This window comes from Heteronotia binoei, chromosome 20 (genome assembly GCF_032191835.1).
Source record: "Heteronotia binoei isolate CCM8104 ecotype False Entrance Well chromosome 20, APGP_CSIRO_Hbin_v1, whole genome shotgun sequence".
In the NCBI taxonomy this organism is placed as follows: Eukaryota; Metazoa; Chordata; class Lepidosauria; order Squamata; family Gekkonidae; genus Heteronotia; species Heteronotia binoei.
This window is the reverse complement of record NC_083242.1, coordinates 14,333,795-14,359,990: the sequence shown is the minus strand read 5'-3', so window position 1 is coordinate 14,359,990 and position 26,196 is coordinate 14,333,795. Positions and strand designations below refer to the sequence as shown.

Here is a 26,196-nt window from a genome sequence, read left to right as displayed (position 1 = left end):
TTTTAGAATTTACTATCTAGGGCAGGGGCATCGAACGCATTTGCTATGAGGGCTGGATCTTATATAAATGAGACCTTGTTGGGCCGGGCCATTTCAGTCTGGGCTGGGCCATGTCAGGCCAGGCCATCTGTATACCTATTTAAGATTAGATAGCAGAGATATAAACTTTATAAAGGACACAAACACAATTAATTTTTTTTTTTAAACAACAACCTTAAAACGTTAGCACTCATTGGTCTTAAAGGTGCTTTCTTTGTATCTCTCCCATGGGATCCAGAGAACTGGGCAAAGGAAGCTCTGACTCTTTCCTTCCTTCCAGGAGTGGGGGAACCTTTGCCAATAGAAGGAAGAGAGGCTTGGCTCAGTAGCTCTGCTGTGCGATTGAGAGAGACTAGAAAAACAAGCTCTGCCTTCCTCCCCAAGGCTCAGCCAATGGAGAAAACAGAGTTTTTGCTCTGTAGCTCCTGTGTGATTGAGCAAGCCTTCTGTTATACAGAAGGAAGCAAAAGATAAGGAGAAGGAAGGAGGACAGTCAGTTTCTCAGGGGCCTGATAGGAGCCCTCCAGGGGCCTGATTTGGCCCCCGGGCTGCATGTTAGACACCCCTGATCTAGGGCTTCCATTCCAAGAACAAACAGAATGCTGCAATGTTATGGACAATCAGTAAAAGGTGTACAGTGTTCTAGGGGGAGGGAACGTGGCAGGGTATAACCTGTTTTCATCAGATCTCAAAAGCCAAGCAGAGTTGATTTTGGGGTGGGAGACCACCAAGGAAGACTGTGCAGAGGAAGGCAATGGTAAACTGCCTCTGCTTTTCACTTGCCTTGAAAGCCCCTTGCTGGGGGTCACCATAAGGCTTGGATGAGAGCACACCAAGGAAGGCTCTGCAAAGGAAGGCAGTGACAAATTACTTCTGGTTCGCCCTTGCCTTGAAAGCCATCTGCTGGAGTCACCATAAGGCTTGGATGAGAGACCACCAAGGAAGGCTCTGCAGAGGAAGGCAATGGTAAACTACCTCTGCTTCTCATTTGCCTTGAAAGCCCCTTGCTGGAGTAACCATAAGGCTTGGATGAGAGACCACCCAAGAAGGCTCTGCAGAGGAAGGCAGTGACAAACGACCTCTGCTTCTCCCTTGCCTTGGAAGCCCCTTGCTGGTCACCATAAGTCATTTGTAATGTGTTGGCACTTACATATGTATAGAATTCTCTATTGAGCAAGCATTCCTCCTCTTGGCAAATCCAGATTTTATTTTTTTAAAAAAGCAAAACAAAGCACCAAGTTTCTAGCCCTGTGAGTTGTGAAGATACTGTTTGAAGTTCCTGGTGTGATTTCACAAGCCATAGGGGGTTGCTGAATTTTAATTTCTGGCGACCAAGGGTAGAGATTCATAGCGGTGTATCTTTCTTTGCCTGTGACCAATGTTCCCTCTAAGCTGCAAAGTCTTGTGAGCAAAAATTCTGCTTTGTGAGTCACTGGCATTAAAGTTGTGAGCTGCTGCATAAATTATTGTGCTCTGAGGTCATCCTTCCTGAGCTAAGACAAAAATGTGTGAGCCGGAGGCTCAAAAACTGTGAGCCAGTTCACGCTAACTCAGCTTAGAAGGAGCACTGCCTGCGTCATACAAAACCAGAATAAATTATGCAAAGTAGGAGAACTCTGGCCTCTGTGCTTAATTTATGCAGGCCACAGATGCATTTGAATGAATGAATATTTATTTACAGTCAAGGACCATTATTTACACACCACAGGCCATTAACCATAATTCATCCTTATTAAAACCACCGAAAATATTCCAAGTCTATTTGATCGTAAAAACCTTCAAAATTATAAGAATCCAGAAAGTCTGAAATAAGTCTAAAATGTCAAATATCAAATGTCTGTAAAATCATATTAATCATACAATTCAGACAGGTCATACAAATCATACTGAATCATGTTTCTTATAGTCTAAAATAAGTCTGAAATATCAAATGTCTATAAAATTACCAAAAATATTCCAAGAAGTCTATTTGATCATAAAAACGTCAAACCTTATAAGAATCCAGAAAGTCTGAAATAAGCCCAAAATGTCATATTTCAAATGTCTGTAAAATCATATTAATCATACAATTCAGAAAGATCATACAGAATCATGTTTCTTATTGTGGAATTTAACCAAATGGTAACAAAATGTAGCTATTTGTCTGGAGATAAGCGGATTTTCGTCAATTAAAAGTTTCTCCAAACAGGCCTTGTCTGCATCCGCTAAGTTCAGATGCATTCATTTTTTGCTGCCTCAGTGAAGAGTTTTGACATGCCTTTTAGTGGGTTAATAGCTTGGAGAGCAAGTTTATGATTTTAGAGTTCAGTTTGAAAAGTCACGTGGTGCCTGATGATGAAATCTGGGAAACCAAAGGCAGGTTCAGTGGGATCCCCAATGGTCAGGGTGTGGGCCCTCAAAGTTCTGCTCAGGTCCTGATCTCTCCCTTTGGAGATTGGAACCTGGTTCTTCCAGATTCTAGCCCAACACTCTTAACCACAACACCACACTAGCATTCTATCCAGAACAAAAGCCAGAAAGAGTGTGGTAAAGACTTTATACAGCGGGATTGCTGGCAATTGACCAAAGAGCTATCTGATTATCCCGTAGTTAATGAAAAAATATCCACACTCCCAAAACACATGCCAAGTTTTTAGCACTTACAGACAGCCATCACTCATCAGTAGACAGCTAACTAGGATCACATTACTTTTGTACGTGTGGGGAAACGGAAATGATTGTAGAGATGAAGACAAAATTGAATGTTTTCCCTCTGTTTGCCATTCCCTTGGTCGAGAAATGAAATGCTAATGCTTGGGGTTAGAAGGACATGTCCATACATAATTTTCCTGTGTTCCTTTCTTTGCTTGAAATGACAGATAAATCCTGTAAGAACATAAGAGAAACTCTTTTGAATCAGGCCAATGGCCCATCCAGTCCAGCACTCTGTCACACAGTGGCCAAAAAACCCAGGTGCCATCAGGAGGTCCATCAGTAGGGCCAGGACACTAGACGCCCTCCCACTGTTGCCCCGCCCAAGCACTAAGAATACAGAATTTGCCCCAGAGTTCCAACAATACATTGTGGCTAATAGCCACTGATGGACCTCTGCTCCATATGTTTGTCCAATCCCCTCTTGAAGCTGGCTATGCTTGCAGTCGTCACCACCTTCTGTGGCAGTGAATTCCATGTGTTAATCACCGTTTGGGTGAAGAAGGACTTCCTTCTAACCCGACTGCTCAGCAATTTCATTGAATGTCCATGAGTTCTCGTATTGTGAGAAAGGGAGAAAAGTACTTCTTTCTCTACCTTCTCTATCATGTCACCCCTCAGTTGACATTTCTCCAAGCTAAAGAGCCTCAAGCGTTTTAACCTTTCTTCATAGGGAAAGTGTTCCAACCCTTTAATCATTCTAGTTGCCCTTTTCTGCACTTTTTCCAATGCTAAAATATCTTTTTTGAGGTGCAGTGACCAGAATTGTACACAGTACTCTAAATGAGGCCGCACCATCGATATATACAGGGGCATTATGATACTGACTATAACTGCTGGGAAGGGGAGGGAATGTGATTAGGGGATTCCAGGGCTAAGTAATGGTGGAAAGAACAGTCCTAGGAAAGGAACCATGAAGTCTGCCTGCCATCGCGTACCACCATGTTGTATTTTCTCTGTCCCCAGGAGTACATGCGCATGATGGGTCTCAGTAACTGGCTTCACTGGAGCGCCTGGTTCCTCATGTTCTTCCTCTTCCTCTTGGTGTCTGTCTTCTTTGTTACCATGCTCTTCTGCATCCAGGTGAGTCTTTTCCAGCGGACGTTGGCCCATTGGAACACCAAGGTTTGCCAATTGGAGTACAGGACTCAGGCTGTATGGTGAGGCTTCGGGGTGGGAAACAGGGTTACCGCCCTTCGGGCAGAATGACCGTGCCCCCTGAATTCCATTGACCTTGATGAGACCTAAATCCACAAAACAATTTCTGAGTTGCGTTTCTTGAGAGCAAAAGGCCCCTTTCTGCTAGGGCCATCAGCTGGTGAAAGGAATTTTAGTTATTGGGATTTAATAAACCATCTGTTGTCAGAAGAAAGGCTGTTTTTTGTGTTTCTTCTTTCACACCCTGTTTCAATAATAAATCAGAACTAAAACAGCCTCTTTAAAAGAAAGTGTCCCTTAATCTGCAACTCCATGAATAAAATTGTCTTTGCTCTTCCCTGGTTAATCAACTTTAAACTTTAGTTGATTAATCTACCCATTATTCTGCTTTCTATAGATTACTAATCTTAGCCATATGCTGGTATTTGTCTCCACGGCTGATGCCATGGGAGAGAGGGCTGTGTCCTTCATCTCTGTTTTCTGATTGTCTTTATGATTTCTGAGTTATGCATGCATATGATGACCCCAGAGACAAAAGCCGGGCTTAATGCATGGTTTTGGTTTTATAGGTGAGCGAACAAGGGGCGGTGCTCACAAACAGTGATCCGACCCTGGTGTTCGTCTTCCTGACTGTCTTCTCCATCTCCACCATCTCCTTCAGCTTCATGGTCAGCACCTTCTTCTCCAAAGGTAAGATATGTCTCCTCCCTGATTCCCACCAAGACAAACTCTCTGATAACCTGCTTTGGAAGAAATCACTTGTACACAGGGGTGGAATTCTAGCAGGAGCTCCTTTACATATTAAGCCACACACCCCTGATGTACAAGGCTCTTTTTTGTAAGCTCTTGGAGGATTGGCTGCACCAGGGATGTGTTGCCTAATAGGCAAAGGAGCTCCTGCTAGAATCCCACCTCTGCTTGTACAAATGCACACAAAACTGCCTTATAGCAAATGGGACCCTCGGTCCATCACGGTCAGTAATGTCTACTCAGACTGGCTGTAGCTTTCCAGGGTCTCAGGCTGAGGTTGTTCCCATCACCTACGATCTGATCTTTGAATTGGAGATGCTGGGGATTGAACCTGGGACCTTTTGCATGCCAAGACGATGCTTTGCCACTGAGCCCCAGCTATGAGGATTTCCTCTCCCTTCTTGTGGCAAACGGGCCACGAGAGTAATTTTCCGGAGTCATAAGCCACTGAATTTGATAACTCCCTTCTACTTGGCATCTCAAAGTTTATCATATAATTCAGGGCTTTTTTTTCTAGCAGGAGCTCTTACGCATATTAGGCCGCACGCCCCTGATGTAGCCAATCCTCCTGGAGCTTACAGTAGGCCCTATAAGAAGAGCCCTGTACGCTCTTGGAGGACTGGCTACATCAGGGGTGTGTGGCCTCATATGCAAAGGAGTTCCTGCTACAAAAAAACCCTATAATTCCATACTGCGCCTGGGCAGCTCAGACTTCAGGAGGACGTCACTCTGTATGGATTTCTTTGTGGCTCTCCTTATAGTCAGGTGCTTTCCTCTATGGCTACTGAGAGCCAGTTTAGTGTAGCGGTTAAGTGTGTGGACTCTTATCTGGGAGAACCAGGTTTGAGGGAATGTTGTAGCCGAAAAGGCTGGCCCCCAGCGCAGAGGTGCTCTTAGGCTCGACATGGGATGCCTGCCCACAAGCCACAGGGTGACAGGAACGCCTCCTGTTGCCTCAGTATTGCTAGCAGAGCCTTTTTTGTAGTAGGAACTCCTTTGCATATTAGGCCACACCCCCTGATGTAGCCAATCCTTTAAGAGCTTACAGGGCTCTTAGTACAGAGTCTATTGTAAGCTCTTGGAGGATTGGTTACATCAAGGATGTGTGGCCTAATATGCAAAGGAGTTCCTGCTACAAAAAAAGTCCTGGTCACTAGTAACATATATATCTCCCAAGTGTTTACCTGGCCCAACCGCATTCCACAATTTCGTTGCTTCCAGTTCAAAATACAGAGAAGCCTGGAGGCTTTTTATTGTTATTTTTTGGCTGTTAAGTTAGCCCTCTGGCTTTGCGGGGTGAAAGAAGAGTCAGGAAACTGGTATAGCTGAATTGATTTGGGTTTTGGCGTGTGGCATTCCAAATTCGACGAGCCAATTACGGTGTTGCGCATGAGTGGCTGATGAGGACGGATCAGAGAAGCGGGAAATCCCCACCTCGGGATGTTCCCACTCTTCTGAGCCCTGAGTGCCAAACCCCAGGAGCATATCGACGCTGCTGGTTAAAGAAGCATGCTGAAGGGATTGTGCACATGGTTTCTCTTTCTGGGCCTGCCCAGACACTCCTCTCTGCCACCCCTCCCCACACTATATCTTCCTGGATGGGAGGATTGCTCAGTTAATTACATTTTAAAGTTAATTACACTTTCCCTATGAAAAAAGGTTAAAGCGCTTGGGGCTCTTTAGTTTAGAGAAATGTCGACTGAGGGGTGACACGATAGAGGTTTACAAGATCATGCATGGGATGGAGAACGTAGAGAAAGAAGTACTTTTCTCCCTTTCTCACAATTCAAGAACTCCTGGGCACTCAATGAAATTGCTGAGCAGTCGGGTTAGAACGCATAAAAGGAGGTCCTTCTTCACCCAAAGGGTGATTAACACATGGAATTCACTGCCGCAGGAGGCAGTGGCAGCTACATGCATAGGCAGCTTCAAGAGGGGACTGGATCAACATGTGGAGCAGAGGTCCAGCAGTGGCTATTAGCCGCAAGGTATAGATGGAACTCTCTGCCTGGGGCAGTGATGCTCTATATTCTTGATGCTTGGGAGGGGGGGCAACAATGGGAGGGCTTCTAGTGTCCTGACTCCTGGCCCTACTGATCGACCTCCTGATGGCACCTGGGTTTTTTTTTTTACCACTGTGTGACAGAGTGTTGGACTGGATGGGCCACTGGCTGGATCCAACATGGCTTCCCTTATATTCTTATGTCCCTCTCCCTTAACTGCAGTATAATCTTCAGAGACGTAAAACAGCAAGTTTTCTTGTCGACCTGCTGTGAAGACATTTGCCTGCCGATTGCTGCTGATCAAGAGAGTCAGCGTGGCGTAGTGGTTAGAGCTCTGGACTAGGAACCCCCACTCTGTCATGGAAGCTTGCTGGGTGACCTTGGGCCAGTCACGCACACTCTCGGCCTAACCTACCTTGCAGGACTGTTGTGAGGATAAAATGGAGATGGGGAGAGTACAGTAAAGCTCTTCGGGATCCCACTGGGGGAGAAGAACAGGCTATAGATGAAGTAAAGAAATACAATAAGATGATACAGGCTGCAATTGCGCTCCCCACAGCCCCCGGTCAGTTGGGAAGGCAGCTGGTTGGCAGATTGGGAGGCCCAAATATTCCCATCCCCTCTGCTCCCCCTCTCCTTAGGGAAAAGGAAGTGGTTCCTTTGCACAATATTTCCATAAATATATGCTTCTTTCTGCCTACATTGTGGGCTCACATTTCCTTTTCTTCATATAATGTTGACCAGGACTTTTTTGGTAGCAGGAACTTCTTTGCATATTAGGCCACACACCCCTGATGTAGGCAATCCTCCGAGAGCTCACAGGGCTCTTCTAACAGGGCCTATTGTAAGCTCTTGGGGATTGGCTACATCAGGGGTGTGTGGCCTAATATGCAAAGGAGTTCCTGCTACAAAAAAAAAGCCCTGATGTTGACGTTTGTACAGTCCCTTCCAGGGGTGGAATTCTAACAGGAGCTTCTTTGCATTTTAGGCCACACACCCCTGATGTAGCCAATCCTCCAAGAGCTTTCAAGGCTCTTTTTTGTAAGCTCTTGAAGGATTGGCTACATCAGGGTGTGTGGCCTAATATGCAAAGGAGCTCCTTCTAGAATCCACCTCGGATTGTATTATATTGGAAGGTGTGTGCGTGTGCCTTTAATGCTGGGGGGAAAAACCCTTTGAGTCCCCCTCCCACAAAAAAAAGTTGGTTATAACTAAAAAATACAATGCAGTCGGGGGTGGGATTCTAGCAGGAGCTCCTTTGCATATTAAGCCACACCCCCTGATGTAGCCAGTCCTCCAAGAGCTTACCAAAAAGAGCCTTGTAAGCTCTTGTAGGATTGGCTTCATCAGGGGTGTGTGGCCTAATATGCAAAGGAGCTCCTGCTAGAATTCCACCCCTGGTCCCTTCCATCCGCTCAATTCATTCATGGGTGTGGTGCCTGAGAAGACAGACTGATGGGGTTGTGAACTTGGAGAGCAGGCAACGATTGCTGGCTCCCAGGGCTGCCAAAAAGCATGCTTAGCTTCTGCTTAAACAGAAATCAAAGGAAGAGGATGCCGGTACACAGGAGGGGCGGGGCACTGTCAAGGAACTGAGGCTGTTGAAAGACTTTGTTCTTGACTTGGCTCCCGGTGCAGCGGCAGAGCATTTGCTTGGCACCCAGAAGGTAGGCGGTGACATGAAAGACCTCTTGCCTGGCACCCAAGAGAGCTGCTGCCAGTCTGAGTAGACAAGACCCAGCTCGATACGGCCTTGGGCGACTTCCACGTTCTCGTATGATCCAACAATCCGTTCTACATGAACGCAGCATGGCCCAAGCAGGAAGAAGCAGTGGCCCGCCCCAACCAGATTGGTTGTGCGAACTTGCTCTCGGTGCATCAAAAACGCCATCCCGACAGCACCCACTCTGAATGTCGTTTCTTGTCTTTGTCCTCACAGCAAATGGGGCCGCCGCTGCCGGGGGCTTCCTCTATTTCTTCTCCTACATTCCATACTTCTTCATTTCCCCCCGCTACGACCGCATGACCCACAGCCAGAAGCTTTCGTCCTGCCTCGTCTCCAATGTCGGCATGGCCATGGGAGCCCAGCTGATCGGCATGTTTGAAGGGAAAGGTGAGTGGGGTCGCTTCCTGCCGTTTGCAAAGAGCCAGTTTGGTGTAGTGGTTAAGTGTGTGGACTCTCATCTTGGGAGAAACAATCAGGGGTGGAATTCTATCAGGAGCTCCTTTGCATATTAGGCCACACACACCCTGATGTAGCCAATCCTCCAAGAGCTTAAAGTAGGCCCTGTACTAACAGCCCTGTAAGCTCTTGGAGGATTGGCTACATCAGGGGTGTGTGGCTTAATATGCAAAGGAGCTCCTGATAGAATTCCACCCCTGCAATCACTCATTGGGGTAAAGCTGTCTTTCTCCCGGTGTTCCAGGCACGGGTGTTCAGTGGAGGGATCTGATGAAGCCAGTCAGCGTGGACGATAATTTTACCTTGGCTCATGTACTGGGGATGCTGCTGCTGGACTCGGTGCTGTATGGCCTGGTGGCCTGGTACGTGGAGGCCGTCTTCCCCGGAGAGTACGGCATCCCCCAGCCCTGGTACTTCTTCATCATGGTGAGTCAGGCTCCCTCTACCGGACCAGCACGCTGCTCGGCATGTATCCAGAAAGAATGATTGTGGACATGAAATAATCCTGTGATTGGAGGGCTGCATACCACAATTGATCAAGAGTCTGGCAGAAGCTCAGATGCCAGCATTAGGAATGGAAATCATTAGATTCTCTGGTTTCAACATGGTTTTAAAAATACTTAAGACGTTTACATTCCAGCAAGTGTTCCCTCTAAGTTGCAGAGTCTTGTGAGCAAAAATTCTACTTTGTGAGCTACTGGCATTAAAGTTGAGAGCTACTGGAATTAAAGTTGTGAGCTGCTGCATAAATTAGTTTGTTCTGGGGCTATTTTTCCTGAGCTAAGACAAAAATGTTTGAGCTGGAGGCCAAAAATGTGTGAGCTAGCTCACACTGTCTCAGCTTAGAGGGAACACTGATTCCAGCATGCATTTTTATACATGGGTGACCGCTTCTTGAGATGTAAAGGGTAGACCTTTTCTGTGCAATTGTATAAGAGGGGGTACAAACTGCTCTCGACATTGTTTGCTTCCTTCTGGAGCATACTCGAGTCTTTGGGAGAGCGTGCTTTTTTGGGGTCAATATCCCTAGTAATATTTTTCTCTCTGCATGTAAATGTTGGGGGGCAGTTTCCCCAGAGTATGTAGAAGCCCTTACTGTCTCTATGGGTTGCCAGGTTTTCCTGGTTTGGAATTATGACGGCCCCATCAGCTTGATTGATTAGGAGGAGTGATTCTCTCCGCTGTATCCTTCCATCAGAATTTATTTGTGGCCTTCCCTACAGAACTGTTGGGAGCATGAATGAAATCTTTTGCAAATGAAAAAACACCGTAGAAATAATACCACTTTTGGGTTGGTATCTGCAGCCTTCCTATTGGTGCGGCAGCCCCCAGATGGTCTTGGGGAAGGAGAAGGAAGAAGAGGAGGACCCAGAAAAGGCCCTGAAAAGCCAGTACATCGAAGAGGAGCCGTCAGACTTGGTGTCAGGGATCAAAATTAAACACCTCTCCAAGGTGGGTTCATAGAATCATAGAGCTGGGAGGGTCCACAGAGACCGTCTAATCCAACCCCCTGCTCAATGCAGGACCAGCCTACAGCATCCCTCATAAGTGTTCATCCAGCTGCTGCTTAAAGACTGCCAGTGAGGGGGAACTCACATAGAATCATAGAATTCTCTAGGCTGTTGTCCTCCATGTCAGTACTGTGGCCAGAGCTGCTCTTCTTGGAGCGAGCATCTGAATCTCAGCTTTGAGAATCTCGTGTGTGTGTGTGTGTGTTGAGTATTTGCATGTGTGTGCATGCATGCCTGGAAGCCATGGTTGACTTCTGATGACCCCTAGTGGGCCTTGGACATTTCAGAGAGGTGGCTTGCTATTGCATGCCTCTGAGTTCCAGCTCTGGTAAGAGAACCAGTTTGGTGTAGCGGACTCTTATTTGGGAGAACAGGGTTTGATTCCCCACTCCTCCACTTGCAGCTGCTGGAATGGCCTTGGGTCAGCCACAGCCCTCACAGGAGTTGTCCTTGAAAGGGCAGCTTCTGGGAGAGCTCTCTCAGCTCCACCCACCTCGCAGGGTGTCTGTTGTGGGGGAAGAAGATAAAGGAGATTGTAAGCTGCTCGGAGACTTTAAGATTCAGAGAGAAGGGCGGGGTATAAATCTGCAGTCGTCTTCTTCTGAGTTCAGGTTTGCTGGGGCTATCCAGGTCAGGGAAGCCTTGAGAATTTCTGAGAATAGATTATCAGAAGGGGCCAAATTTGCTTAAAGAGCCACACAGAATAAATGTCAAATGTTTGAGAGCCACAAGACATGAACATCAGGTGTTTGAGAGCCGGAAGGGAGGAAGGAAGAAAGGAAGAAAGGAAAATAGCTTGGGGAGGGAGCGGTGGAAAGAAAGCAACTTTAACTTTGAAGGCATTCTCTGACTTAAAAGGAGAGAAGTGCCTTCTCCAGGCCAGTGGATGGGGCAGTGGGGGCTTCAAGAGCCACACCATGTGTGTGAAAGAGCCACATGTGGCTCCCAAGCCACAGTTTGGCCACCCCTGGATTAGATCCTCAGTTTTCAAACTGTTCTTGGGATAGGAGAGCTTCCTTAGAAGCTTATCGTCCAGTGTTTCTCAGTGAGAAGATACATCTTGGCAGGTGGACTGTCTTCACACAGGTTGACTACCTTCCTCCACAATGCTGAGGGCAGGGCTCACTTTCTAGCAGGAGCTCCTCTGCATATTAGGCCACACCCCCTTGATGTAGCCAGTCCTCCAAGAGCTTACAGTAGGCCCTGTAAGAACAGCCCTGTAAGCTCTTGGAGGATTGGCTACATCAGGGGTGCGTGGCCTAATATGCAAAGGAGCTCCTGCTAGGAAGTGAGCCCTTGCTGAGAGACATCGTGAGGCCTTGACACGGAGGCAGGTGATGGTAGACCACCTCTGAACACCTCTGGCCTTGAAAACCTCAAGAATTAGCTGTTGCTATAGATTAGTGGCTTGGCAGCACTTTCTATCGCCACTAGATGGACCACTGGTCCGAGCCGGCAGAGAGTAATGGGTTATGTTTGGCGTGGACTCTGTTTCTGTATAAAACCTGTGAATCCCTAAGCAGCTGTGAAGAAAGAGGAGATGAACACGGTTGTCCCTCTCTCTCGGTTGTCCGCAGGTGTTCAGGGTGGGGAACAAGAGCAAAGAGGCGGTCCGGGACCTGACCCTAAACATGTACGAAGGGCAGATCACGGTTCTTCTGGGGCACAACGGTGCTGGGAAAACGACGACTTTGTCCATGCTGACAGGTGAGGTTTGGCAACCGGTGGACGCCCTTGTGTGAATCGGCCCTCCCTATGAGTAGGAACTGTAGTTTGGTGCGAAAAGCACAAGAGAATTTTGTATTCTGTAGCAGGGTCATGTAAAAAAGGATAAAAGGAAATAAAGCAGCCAATGCACATGTATCAGCTTAAAAGGTAATTACTTTATCTAGGGAGGGAAAGGGTAACTGGGAAATAAAGGATTAATATCCTGTTTGACTTCAGTAACCTACACGTTGGCCAATCTAAAGTCTAAAACTCATGTAGGGAGAGACTAGAAACTCTAGGAACAAAGGGCTATAAAACTGAAACTCAATCCTTGATCTCCAGTCCATCCCCAGTGTATTAATTACCCAATTGAAGCATCCCAATACTGGCTGATTGTGCATATTCTCACCTAGCTCTGGTGGCAAATACCTGCAAGCTGTCCTGTTGGTCTGTAATCTTAAGCTAGCCAAGACATCGGCATGCATAAATGAACAGTTAATTGTCTCATGACCTCACGGAGGGAACTTGCCAAACCCAACCATTTCAGGGTCGCGTGACATGATCATTGCAGTGCAGTTCCAGCTGCTGATAAGCTTATAGCGCAGTTGGGATAGATTCAGGGAGGTGGTCATGTTGGTCTGACAGAGTTTGAGTCCAGGAGCACCTTGAAGACCAGCAGAGTTTAATTCTGGAGATAAGGGTGCACATGGAAGCTTACCCCCAGAATTAAACTTTGTTGATCTTAAAGGTGCCACCGGACTCAAACGTTCTCGCACTTGGGGTAGCATGTGAAACCATCAAGGCTTTAAGTCTGTCTGTGCTTTTCCCCGCTTCTAAAGCAGTGTTCCCTCTAAGCTGAGTTGGTGTGAGCTAACTCAGTTTTTTTTTTGCTTCCCAAAAGTCCAGTGGCTGCTAAGTATCCACTCAAGGAGCCGTAGCCATTCCTGGCTCTCTTATGCCTCTTAACCTTCTGTGGGGGGGGGTTGTTTGATCAGCTGGAAGTTATTTAGCCAGCTTGGCATGGTTAAGAGTGTCAGCCTAGGATTGGGGAGACCCAGGTTCGAATCCCCGCTCGTGCCTTGGAAGCTCTCTGGGTGACCTTGGGCCAGCTGTGTTCTCTCAGGCTAAGCTACCTCACAGGGTTGTTGTGAGAATAAAACGGAGGAAAGAACAATGTCAGCCATTTGGGGTCTTCATTAAATAAGTTGATCACTCACTTGAAGCCTGTTTCTTTTCTTTTTCCCCCACCTGTTGCCCCCCCCCTTCCCCAGGACTGTATCCCCCGACCAGCGGCCAGGCCTACATCAACGGCTATCAGATCTCACAGGACATGGTTCTGATACGGAAGAGCCTCGGCCTTTGCCCCCAGCACGATGTCCTCTTTGATCACATGACTGTGGAAGAGCACCTTTTCTTCTACGCTGGGGTAATCTTGGATCGAGGCCTACAGCATCACTTTGCTTCAGTCTGCTTGTGCCCCTCCTTGCTCTGGTTGCATAATACGATCGATGGTAACAGCTAGGGATGGGTACGAACCAGTTCACAAGCCGTTTCATTGGTTGGCTTCACTTCTGCCCATCAGCTGTGAGGTTTAAATGGCTGCAAGCCATTAAAACCTAGTCTGAAGTGTAGGGGAGCGAAACGGATGGGTTAAATGGCTGCCAGCCATCTAACCCTTCCCAGGCAATCCTCCTGTTTCTCCTGGCTGCAGAGAAAGGGGGATTTGAATTGGCAGGTTTGGTTTGGGGCATTTTTGGCTCAGTTTGGGAGCTACCCTGAACCTTGAACTGGAACTTTGAGGTTTGTGCCCATCTCTAAAAACAGTAGCAGAACTTTGTTTCCCCTTATCCTGTTGTGAAACCTCATTTTGGTGGTTAGAGGACTGGATGAGTCTTGCAGGTTCGAGTCTCCACTTCGCCACTGGATGGACTGGTCACTCATACTCTGCCTGTACTACCTCGCAGGGTCATTGTGAGAGATAAAATGGAGGCACAAACGGAAGCATTCACGCTACTCGGAGGAAGGCTGGAATAAAACTGGGATAGATTTAAATAAAAAACATCAACTTATTTTGCTTTTGAGCAGTTAATTTTTATAGTTTTTCCTGTGATATTTTTGAAAGCTGCATTTTGCCCTGGGCCCTATGTGGAAAGGAAGGGTTCCCAAATGAATGAATGAATGCCTCTTTGGGTTGCATCTCTCCATTGTAGTAGGCTATGAATAAGCTCATGTAGCTTTCAGTTCTAGGCCTCAAGTTGATGCCCACCGTGTATGTGATTTCTGACACTTTTTTCCTTCTGCAACCCTGGGGACTAGAAACTTGCTGTGTATTTTTATTTACATGAAAGCACCCCCTCCCTCCAACACCAAACCTTTCGTTTTAAAAATCAGAAGCTCTCTAGACCTTACCTTTGTGGTGTTATAAGAGGAAATATGCAACCAGCACTTGCAGTGTTCACCTGCAGAGGGTGCTCTTGGTTCACTCAGAGCCTACTTTGGGCCTTTATGAGCTGAGCATGTGCAGTCTGGAATCCTCAAGTGCCCTGTAACAACTGTGCAGAGGTCCCAGTAAAAAAAGTCAACGGGCTCATTCTGTCCTTGTTGATCTGTTTCAGCTGAAAGGTTTCCCTGTGGAGAAGTGCCCGGAGGAGATCAACCGGATCCTGCACATCCTCGCCCTGGAAGAGAAACGCAGCTCTCTGTCGAAGGCGCTTTCTGGGGGGATGAAGCGTAAGCTGTCCATCGGCATTGCACTCATTGGAGATTCAAAGGCAAGTCCTCCCAGGGGGTTTCTTTTTATTTGGTTGTGGGTGGTGGTCATAGCCTGCGCTTCCTTGCAAACTGGGAATTTTCAAATCCTGCGGTTTCTTGGAAAGTTAGCAAGGATTTTTCAATGAGAAGATCACTAACAGCCAGCAAGTTTTATTTGAAGGGCAACTTTTAAAAAAAAAATTTAAAAAAAATTTATTGTAAAAATGTACTTCACACATACATTAAACATTGTAAACATAAACACAAATTTAAACTAGTCTGCTAAATATACACATCTATGTTGTTAATAATAAACAAAGTTTATATATTTCTCTGGAAGCTTACACAAAGTGTTTTGTTGGTTCTGTACAAAACCAAAGGAAGGAAACCATTGTTCCACAAAATCGTTAGCTTCAGAATTAACATTTGACTGTTGTGAGTTGTATGCAATTTTATCCGTTGTAATTATGTCCCAAATCTTTAGGAACCATTGCCGTTTGGATGGCAAAGACGTAGATTTCCAATACTGAGCAATTAACATTTTTGCTGCTAGTAAAAGCATCCTTGTTAATTCAGATTTATGTTTTGGAACTTCCATCAGGCAACCATAGATTTAATAAAATAGATTCAGGAGTAAGAGGAATCTTATAGTTAATAATTTGCTCAATTGTTGGTATAATTAGTTTCCAAAATTTCAAAATCAAAGGGCATTCCCACTGAAGGGCAACTTAACTGCTTTTCCCACTATGTGCTGCTTCCACACTGAGACGATTCTCTGTGTAGCTCTCATTGCATTTGCAGTAGCAACAGAACATCCGCACAGTGATTTTTCCCTATGCTTTCTTGCCTCAGCTCCACAATTTCCTGCTTTTATTTTAAAAATTAGAAGCTCTCTAGGCCTTTCCATTGTGGTGTTATAAGAGGAAATATGCAGCCTGCACTGGCAGTGTTTACCTGCAGGGGGTGCTCTTGGTTGTACTCTAAGTTCACTCAGAGCCTCCATTGGGTCTTTGTGCTGCATGTGTGCTCTAGATTGGAGTGGCCAAACTTGCTTAATGTAAGAGCCACATAGAATAAACATCAGATGTTTGAGAGCCATGAGACATGAATGTTAGATGTTTGAGACCCAAAAGACAGGCAGACAAGTACGAATGAAGGCAAATAAATGGGGGGAAGGAGGAGGGAATGAGAGATTGAAAGAAAGCAACTTTATCTTTAAATGCATTCTCCAAGCTTCTGGCGGGCTTGGCTTAGATATGTGATTTAAAGAGACTTTAAATGCCTTCCCCAAGCTGGCCAGTGGGGTAGAAGGGGCTTTGAGAGCCACACAATATATGTGAAAGAGCCACATGTGGTTCCTGAGCCACAGTTTGGCCACCCCTGGACTAGGTTATGTCCCAGAATCCTCAAGTGCTTTGTAACTGTGCAGAAGTTCCAGTAGAAAAGTCAATGAGGAAAGCAGAAAATAAGAAAAAAACCTACTGATTCTCAGAGGTCCGAGAGTCTGACATGAAACACCCAACACTGATCAGGTGCGCATCAGATTACCTTTGACAATGCTGCCTTTCTGTGTCCCCCAGCCATTTTGTCTGAGACTGCGTAAGTTGTCTGATAGATCCCAGTGAGTGGACTGCTAGACACAATCCCAGAAGAGTCCTCATTGTGTTGCTTGGGACTCAGTTCTTCATCTGAGTAATGAATAATTACGACTGCCTTCCAGGGTGCTAAATGAAGGAAGCGGTTCTCTTGGTGGTATCTTATGCTCATGCAAAGCAGTCAGCCATCTAGCCTGGTTCTTGACTGGTATCAGGCATCCAGGCTCTCTAGTGTGGCCCTGCTATCTCAGAAAAAGGCATGAGAAAAACACAAGGTCCCCAGCCTTTTTGAGCACATGGGCACGTTGTGAATTCTGACACAGGGTGCTGGGCACAAGCACAAAATGGCTGCTGCAGGGAGGTGAAGCCAATCACAGAATCTCAGGAAGGGAGAACTGTCACAGGAACTCTTCCACATTTAAGGCGGAAACTCTTTTTAGCAGGATGCCTTTCAGTCTTCACAGCCACTCAGTAGCACTGCTGGGCATCAGCCCCACCCAGCTGTGCCCACTTTCTATAAAGACACTTGGCAAGTGCCAGGAAAGATGCTGGTGAGTGCTGTGGTGCCCGTGGATGCCACTTTAGGGAACTCTGGACAAAACCATGGGTGTCAAAGGGCAGGCAGAGCCATGCATGATCTTGTGGGTATCAAGAGTCCAAGTTTAAGAATCCAAGTTGAGATTCCAGTTTCAAAGCCAAGAGCTGAAAAAGACATTACTGAGGGTTTGTCCAAAAGGTAGTCCGAGTGTTCCTCATGAGCCAAGAGACAAGGTCAGGACCTAGTTCTAAGTCACAGAAGCAAGGCAGTGGTCACAGAGTCAGCAGCAGAATAATTTGTTGCTTTTATGCCTAACAGCCTCCCTCGGCTGGTTTTTGTAGACATGTGCCTAAGGGTCAGACTTGCAGCCAACTTGCTCAGGAGTAATTCTGCAGCAACTCCAGCAGTTGCCATCGGGCCAGGAGGCGAGCAGTCTGTCATCTCTCCTGTAGTTCTGCTCGCAGCCTCTGTCTACGATGTTCAAAGAGTTTGGGTGATACAGGAGGGCTCGGAATGATCGACTCAGTTTCACCTGTTGACACAAGGCCGGAGACTGTCAGTGGCTCTGCACCAGCTGTTGACTGTGAATCTTGACCAGCCTGCAGTTCATCTTTCCGCTTGCTGGCTTCTGTTGACTCAGAACTGGCGACATGTGGCTCCTTTTCTCCCAAGTCCTCGCTGAGGCCTGACTGACCCATGACACTAGGAAACCTTTCTCCCTAAAAAGTGCTGAGCTGAGAAACCTTTCTCTCTCCTCTGGTGTGGAGCTGTGGTCACTCTCCAAATACAAATACCTGTGCAAAATACACATTCCTCCTATCAGTTGCAAACAGTGCATTTAAATTACCCTTTCCTGAAAGCCAGGAGAGAATCCAGCCAACCCACAACCCACCCCGCTTTTGTGTATTGTGCCACTCACTGCTGAAATCTGACCCGTCCTGCCTGTCATGCAGGTGGTGATGCTGGATGAGCCAACCTCGGGCATGGACCCCGTCTCTCGCCGGGCCACTTGGGACCTCCTGCAGCATCAGCGGAGCGGCCGCACCATTTTGCTTACCACGCACTTCATGGACGAGGCAGATCTGCTGGGGGATCGTATTGCCATCATGGCGAAAGGCGAGCTCCAGTGCTGTGGGTCCTCACTCTTCCTCAAGCATAAATATGGTAAGGGGAGCCCTTGGCCCCAGTTCCAGCTTTGAGCAGGATTTCTTATAAGCAGGGGTGGAATACTAGCAGGAGCTGTTTTGCATATTAGGCCACACCCTGCTGATGTAGCCAATCTTCCAAGAGCTTACAAGGCTCTTTCTTGTAAGCTCTTGGAGGATTGGCTACATCAGCAGGGTGTGGCCTAATATGCAGAAGAGCTCCTGCTAGTATTCCACCCCTGGGTGGGAGCACTACCGCTTTCAACAGGTGCCCTGCTAGAATTCCACCCCTGCTTATAAGCGTAGCCAGCTTCAAGAGGGGATTTGATAAGCATATGGAGCAGAGGTCCATCAGTGGCTATTAGCCACAGTGTATTGTTGGAACTCTCTGTGTAGGGCAGTGATGCTCTGTATTCTTGGTGCCTGGGGGGGCAACATTGGGAGGCCTTCTAGTGTCCTGGCCACATTGATGGATCTTTGAATGGCAACTGTTGGGTTTTTTTGCTACTATGCTACACAGAGTGTTGGACTGACTGGGCCGTTGGTCTGATCCAACATGCCTTCTCTTATGTTCTTATGTCTGGGGCAGTGATGCTCTGTATTCTTGGTGCTTGGGGGGGCACAGTGGGAGGGCTTCTAGTGTTCTGGCTCCACTGGTGGACCTCCTGATGGCACCTGGTTTTTTGGCCACTGTGTGAAACAGTGTTGGACTGGATGGGCCATTGGTCTGATCCAACATGCCTTCTCTTATGTTCTTATGTCTGGGGTAGTGATGCTCTGTATTCTTGGTGCTTGGGGTAGGGGGCAACAGTGGGAGGGCTCCTGAGCCCATCAGGGAAGGGCGGGATATAAATCTGGTAAATAAAATAAATAAAAATTAAAATAAATAAATAGTGTCCTGGCCCCACTGATGGACCTCCTGATGGCACCAGGGTTTTTTGGCCCCTGTGTGACACAGAGTGTTGGACTGGATGGGCCATTGGCCTGATCCAGCATGGCTTCTCTTATGTTCTTAACCAGAGCACAAGGAGGTCACTCACCTCAAGGGGTCTGTCTAGGGTTGCCATTCCACAGGTTCAGGTGGGTTTCCCCCCCGGTTTTCAGGGCTTCTGCCTGCCACTGGCTAGCTGACTGGCAGGGGAAACCCTGCCCCCAAACTACGGCATCACTGCATGATGTCCCCGACACAATGATGTCACCTGGAAGGGGTGTCATCACGTTGGGGACCATGGCAACACTTTAGTTTGAGGGCAAACCCAGATCCTTCTGGATTACTCCTATCGACCTCCTGTGGAATCTTGGTTAACAACAACCCTAGTGTTGGCAGATGTGGACCCTGGAATAACTTGTTCGGTGGCAAAATATCTGTCAATAGTGTTCTCGCAGAGCCAGTTTGGTGTAGTGGTTAAGTGCGCAGACTCTTATCTGGGAGAACCAGGTTTGATTCCTCCACTTGCAGCTGCTGGAAGGGCCTTGGGTGTCTCAGCTCCACCCACCTCACAGGGTGTCTGTTTGGGGGCGGTGGGGAAGGTAGAGGAGATTGTGAGCTGCTCGGAGACTCTGAGATTCATAGCGGAAGACGGGATATAAATCCAATATCATCATCTTTTCTAAAACACCTTTGAAATCTGTAGTTCTGTTATCATATACCAAGATTTTAAAATATATTTTTATAATGTTAAGGGGTTTTATGGTTAAGAATTATTTTATATTAACATTAGAGGGTTTTTTTTACGTTATTTAATTATGTCTTGAGATTATGATTACTGACATTTCTTCCTATTTAGCTACTTTGGTTTCAAATTATTTTTTTGTATTCTGCTTTGTAATTTTGTTTTGTTGTTCTGTTATTCAATGTCTTGTTTTATGTTGAGCTTAAGACCATTGGTCAAGGAAGCTAACAAATAAAAAGAAAGGTTTGAGGGCAAAACTCTGGTTCGAAGCCGGTTTTACCATAGAGTTTTGCCCTCAAACTGGAGCATTGCTGGGTGATGTCCCTGACAGGATGACATCACTTCCAAGGAAGGAGAATAGATAGGGGAAGGCAGAAAGAAAGCAAGTTTAAATTTAAATGCATTCTCCATGCCATCAGCAGACTTGCCTCGGAGAAGTGATTTAAAGAGACAAATGCCTTCTCCAAGCCGGCCATCAGGGCAGCGGGGGCTTCGAGAGCCACACAATATGTGTGAAAAAACCTCAGTTTGGCCACCCCTGCCCTAGAGGCAGCTGGTTGGCCACTGTGAACAGAATGCTGGATGAGATGGGCTTTGGGTCTGCTCCAGCAGGGCTCATGTTCTTATGTTCTTTAGAAGTGTCAATCCAGCGATTGCTGTCAGCCGGCCTGTAATCTTGTTACCTGCCAGCAGCCAGTCTGTTTTCTGAGTCAGCCTGGTGTTATCCACCACCTCAACAGGCAGGGATCCTCTGAAGTGTTCATGGGAAAGGCCTGTAGCGTCTGTTACCCGAGATCCATTTAAGAGAAGATGCTGGGAATTGAACCTGGGACCTTCTGCCCACGAAGCAGATGCTCTACCAGCGAGCCACAGCTTCTGCTTTGTTTATTTACGAAGCTGTCTTATACTGAGTTGTTCCATGCTGTGTAACCCAGTATCATTTACTGTGATATCCCGCAGGGCATTTCTTTTTTTTTTTTTGTAGCAGGAACTCCTTTGCATATTAGGCCATACACCCCTGATGCAGCCAGTCCTCATGGAGCTTACAGTAGGCCCTGTAAGAAGAGCCCTGTAAGCTCTTGGAGGATTGGCTACATCAGGGGTGTGTGGTCTAATACGCAAAGGAGCTCCTGCTACAAAAAGAGCCCTATGTCAGGAGGAGTTCCCCAGGATAACATCTCCAGGACTTCAGGTAGAAGAAGTTCTTTCCTAATTCTTATTACCTTCTAGTTGTTGATGATGATATTGGATTTATATCCTGCCCTCCACTCCAAAGAGTCTCAGAACGGCTCACAATCTCCTTTACCTTCCTCCCCCACAACAGACACCCTGTGAAGTGGGTGGGACTGGAGAGGGCTCTCACAGCAGCTGCCCTTTCAAGAACAGAGTCTCAGAGCGGCCTACAATCTCCTTTACCTTCCTCCCCCACAACAGACACCCTGTGAGGTGGGTGGAGCTGGAGAGGGCTCTCACAGCAGCTGCCCTTTCAAGGACAACCTCTGCCAGAGCTATGGCTGACCCAAAGCCATTCCAGCAGGTGCAAGTGGAGGAGTGGGGAATCAAACCCAGTTCTCCCAGATAAGAGTCTGCACACTTAACCACTACACCAAACTGGCTCTCTAGTTTGGGGATGAACTTGGAGCTGCCTGCCCACAAATAGTATTCACTCTGACAGCACAGTCCCCTGTGACAATGCTGATCATCACATTTGAGTCCGGAAGCAATTTTTCTCCAGTTTGGTCAGGGATCTTAATGGGTTGGGGTTTTTTTTTTTTTGCAATCTTCTGGGGATAGAACAGGGGTCACCGGCAGTGTTCCTTCTATGCTGAATTAGTGTGAGCTAGCTCACAGCTTTTTAGCCTCCAGCTCACACATTTTTGTCTTAGCTCAGGAAAAATGGCCCCAGAGCAAACCAATCTATGCCATAGCTCACAGCTTTAATGCCAGTAGCTCACAAAGTGGAATTTTTGCTTACAAGACTCCACAGCTTAGAGGGAGTATTGGTCACCACTGGCGGTTTCCTCTAAGCTGAGTTAGTGTGAGCTAGCTCACAGTTTTTTAGCTTCTGGCTCACACATTTTTGTCTTGGCTCAGGAAAAATGGCCCCAGAGCAAACTGATTGATGCAGGAGCTCACAAAGTTGCTTACAAAGTAGAATTTTTCCTCACAAGACTCCACAGCTTAGAGGGACTATTGGTCACTGGGGGTTGTGGGGGGGAGGTAGTTGTGAATTTTCTGCATCATACAGGGGGTTGGACTAGATGACCCTGGAGGTTCCTTCCAACTCTGCGATTCTGTTGTTCTAATGTAAGAACATGAACCATATTGTCTCAAGTTCATTGTTCATCTTCCACGGTTATATATACCATCAAATGACAGCAAGGGTCCTTTCATTCTCTACGTCAGACAGTAGAAAAGGGTAAGAGTACAGGTATCTCGAAGAAGTAAGCAGTGGCTCACAAACTCATGCCCTACCACAAATTTGTGTTAGTCTTGAAGGTGCTACTGGTCCCTTGCACTTTTCTACTGCTACAGACAGACTAACATGGCTACCATCTTGATCTACATTGGAGAAACAGGTCGGTCCCTATGCAAAAGAATAAATGGACATAAATCTGACATTAAAAACCACAACACTCAAAATTAATGTAGAAACATTGTGATTTTCCAGGTCATTCCATTGCTAGCCTAAGGGTGGCAGTCCTCAAACAAAAACAAAAAAACCTTCAAGGGTAGATTTCAACAGGAGATTGCTGAATTTGAGTTCATTCACAAGTTCAAAACAATGGACCCACTCCCCCACCCTACTCCACCCCAGGCTGAATATGGATTTAGGACTCTTATCTCTCTACAGATGCTAATTCTCTGCCTCTGGGCATTTCTGCATTTGGTCTAATCAATCTGATTGCAATGCACATTGGACCTTTGCATCCTTTACAAGCATTCTGTGCAGCACCCCCCACCCCCGCCCGCCTTCTGACTAAGATATCAAGACTCAGAGATCTCTATTCTTACTAGTATCTGAAGGAGCTTCAACTCTTGAAAGCTTATACCCTGAACATTAGTCTATGGTAGGTGCTACTGGACTCAGAATGGAATGTTCTAGCACAAACCAACACAGCTACTCTCTGAAACCTTCTGAAATTTAAGAATAGGTGTTCCTAAGGTGTGTTTTTTTAAACAAAAGAATAACTAAGAACATAAGAGAAGAGGCCAGCAGCCCATCCAGTCCAACACTGCGTCACATAGTGGCCAAGAAACCAGGTGCCATCAGGAGGTCCACCAGTGCGGACAGGACACTAGAAGCCCTCCCACTGTTGCCTCCCCCCACAAGCACCAAGAATACAGAGCATCACTTGCCCTAGACAGAGAGTTCCATCTATACCTTGTAGCTAATAGCCACTGATGGACCTCTGCTCCAGATGTTTCTCCAGTCCCCTCTTGAAGCTGTCTATGCTTGTAGCTGCCACCACCTCCTGTGGCAGTGAATTCTACGTGTTAATCACTCTTTGGGTGAAGAAGTACTTCATAGTATCATAGAGTTGGAAGGGACCTCCAGGGTCATCTAGTCCAACCCCCTGCACAATGCAGGAAACCCACAAATACCTACCCCAAATTCACAGGATCTTCATCGCTGTCAGATGGCCATCTAGCCTCTGTTTAAAAATCTCCAAGGAAGGAGAGCCCACCACCTCCTGAGGAAGCCTGTACTTCCTTTTATCCTTTCTAACCTGACTGCTCAGCAACTAAGTGGGGAGGGGGGGGGACATGATAGATCAGCGGTGGCCAAACTGTGGCTCTTTCAGACATATTGTGTGGCTCTTGAAACCCTCACTGCCTCATTGGCCAGCTTGGAGAAGGCATTTCTCTCTTTAAATCACTTCTCCAAGCCAGCCAGCAGCTTGGAGAATGCCTGTAAAGCTAAAGTTGCTTTATTTCCACCTCTCCCTCCTCCATATATTTTCCTCCCTCCCTCCCTGTGGCTCTCAAACCTCTGATGTTCATGTCTTGCGGCTCTCAAACACCTGACATTTATTCTATGTGGCGCTTACGTTAAGCAACCTGTGATAGAGATTTATGAAATTATGCATGGAGTGGAGAGAGCTGACAGAGAAATTTATTTATTTGATTTATATCCCGCCAGTTTCTCTTTCTCTCTCCCAAAAGACTAGAACTCGAGGGCATCCAGTGAAGCTGATGGGGGTCAGTGCAGGATGGAGACTGAATTACACAGAGGCTGATTAAAGTGTGGAATTCGCTGCCAAAGGGTGTAGCGATGATCACAGGAATTAAAAGCTTTTTAAAGGGGGATTAGATAGATTCATGGAGAAGAAGTCTGTCAATGGCTGCTAGCCATGGGGACAGAGCGGAACCTCCACATTCGGAGCCACTAGACCTCTGAATCCCAGAGCCAGAAGGCCCTCTGAACAAACGGGTTGGCCATTGTGTAAGACAGGATGCTGGACTAGATTGACCACTTGTCTGCTCCAGCAGGGCTCTTCTGATGTTCTAATGCAGTATATTTGCTTTAATTTTCGCCTAATGGATTCTACTTCAGCTAATCACGGGAGAGAGCAATGTAGAGTGTTGAATTCCCCAGTTTCATCATACGAACCTAAGAGAAGCCATGTTGGATCAGGCCAATGGCCCATCCAGTCCAAAATTCTGCGTCACGTAAGAACATAAGAGAAGCCATGCTGGATCAGGCCAATGGCCCATCCAGTCCAAAACTCTGTGACAAACAGGGGCCAAAAAACCCAGGCACCATCAGGAGGTCCATCAGTGGGGGCCAGGAAACTAGAAGCCCTCCCACTGTTGCCCCCCCCCCAAGCACCAAGAATACAGAGCATCACTGCCCCAGACAGAGTTCCAACAGTACGCTGTGACTAATAGCCACTGATGGACCTCTGCTCCAGATATTTCTCCAATCCCCTCTTGAAGCTGGCTATGCTTGCAGCAGCCACCACCCTTTGGGTGAAGAAGGGCTTCCTTTTCTCTGTTCTAACCCAACTGCTCAGCATGCATTTTTAACTTAGATTCAGGGGGTAGCTGAAGAAGCAGAACAAAGTCTGAATCCAGTGGAACCAATGACCAATGAAGTTTTATTCAAGGTATGAGCTTTCGTGTGCACGCACACTCAGTGCTGGTCTTAAGGACAAATGTTAGAATGTTGGTCTGAAAGGCACCACTGGACTCATACTTTGTTGTATTTTTAACTTGATTTTTCAGGCATCGGACCTTGCTTTTTAAAAACGAACAAAAGCTGAAACTCTTGGGATTTTAAATGCCGTGCCCAATACCAGATTTAGCATGCGTGGAAAACACAGAACCTTGTGTTCTGATAGCAGCTTCCATATTTTCTATTTGGTATTTCACCGCACTAAACACACTCTTTCTTTTGAACCATCCCAGCCCACATCTTCTAATATACCTAATACGTCTCCTTTCCTCTTCCTTGTGCTACCCAAAACATAATACAGACAAGTCAGGCCCGGTCCATTAGAAAATCTGCTCTTCTTTCGATCCCTTCCAGGTGCCGGATACCACATGGTGATGGTCAAAGAGCCCTGCTGTAACCTGGGGGAAATCTCCTGCCTCATCTACCACTACGTGCCCAAAGCCACCCTGGAAAGCAACGCCGGAGCAGAGCTTTCCTTCATCCTTCCCAAAGAGAGCACGCACAGGTAAATGCTGCCCTCGGCATCCCCTCGAACCTGATCCACACTTGCCACAGTGTCATGGGGATAGGGTTGCCAGTCCCAGTGAGAGTTCCCCCAATTTTTGGGGCTTCTCCCTGCCACCAGGCAGGGGAAACCCCATCCCAAACAGCTGTGTCGCTGCATAACGTCCCCGACATACAAGTGATGCCATCGCATCAGGGACGTGTGCTGGCATTCTGGTTTGAGGGCAAAATTCCATGGTTCGAAGCCAGCTTTACCATAGAGGTTTGCCCCAAAACCAGACCGTCACCATGCAGTGTCGCTGACATGATGACATCACATCCTGGTGACGTCAGTGTATTGGAGTCATCCCAGAACGCACACACCCAAATTCCCCAAATATTTGCCCTGTGTTGTCTTCTCTGAGTACAACCTTTTTCTCTCCCTCTTAAAAGAAAAATACAAATACATTCATCCCTGACCTTACACTTTCCATCCCCACTGTCAAAAAAAGGAAACACAGAACCTTTTTCAGGGGACTGCCAGATGAGATTTGTGGTGGTACAGGTGCTGGCCAATCAGTGCTTGCTACTGTCAGCTTTTTCCTGATTTGCTGAGCTTAACCTAGTGAAAATCTGCAGGGTCAGTTGGATCTTTTTGGAAAAAAAAAGCTCACCAAGAGCTTTGTGAGCAGGAAAGGCTTCCTTGAAACCCACCAGACTGTTAAAATTAGCTTTCTTTACCATAAGTGCAGAGTCGCTGTCTAGAGCAGGCAACATGGCACCCATGAGCA

The 26,196-nt window shown here is 46.8% G+C and overlaps 1 protein-coding gene across 1 annotated transcript in view; it reads left to right on the top strand.

Annotated features, from left to right (window-relative positions):
- Positions 1-26,196, top strand: part of ABCA3 (ATP binding cassette subfamily A member 3) — a 161,453-nt gene that overhangs the window by 98,296 nt on the left and 36,961 nt on the right. Inside the window, 10 exon segments of the mRNA XM_060261029.1 lie at positions 3,697-3,813; positions 4,458-4,578; positions 8,581-8,754; positions 9,068-9,249; positions 10,129-10,275; positions 11,912-12,041; positions 13,313-13,467; positions 14,657-14,812; positions 17,879-18,089; positions 25,277-25,427. Of these exon segments, the coding sequence (XP_060117012.1) occupies positions 3,697-3,813; positions 4,458-4,578; positions 8,581-8,754; positions 9,068-9,249; positions 10,129-10,275; positions 11,912-12,041; positions 13,313-13,467; positions 14,657-14,812; positions 17,879-18,089; positions 25,277-25,427 (1,544 nt within the window).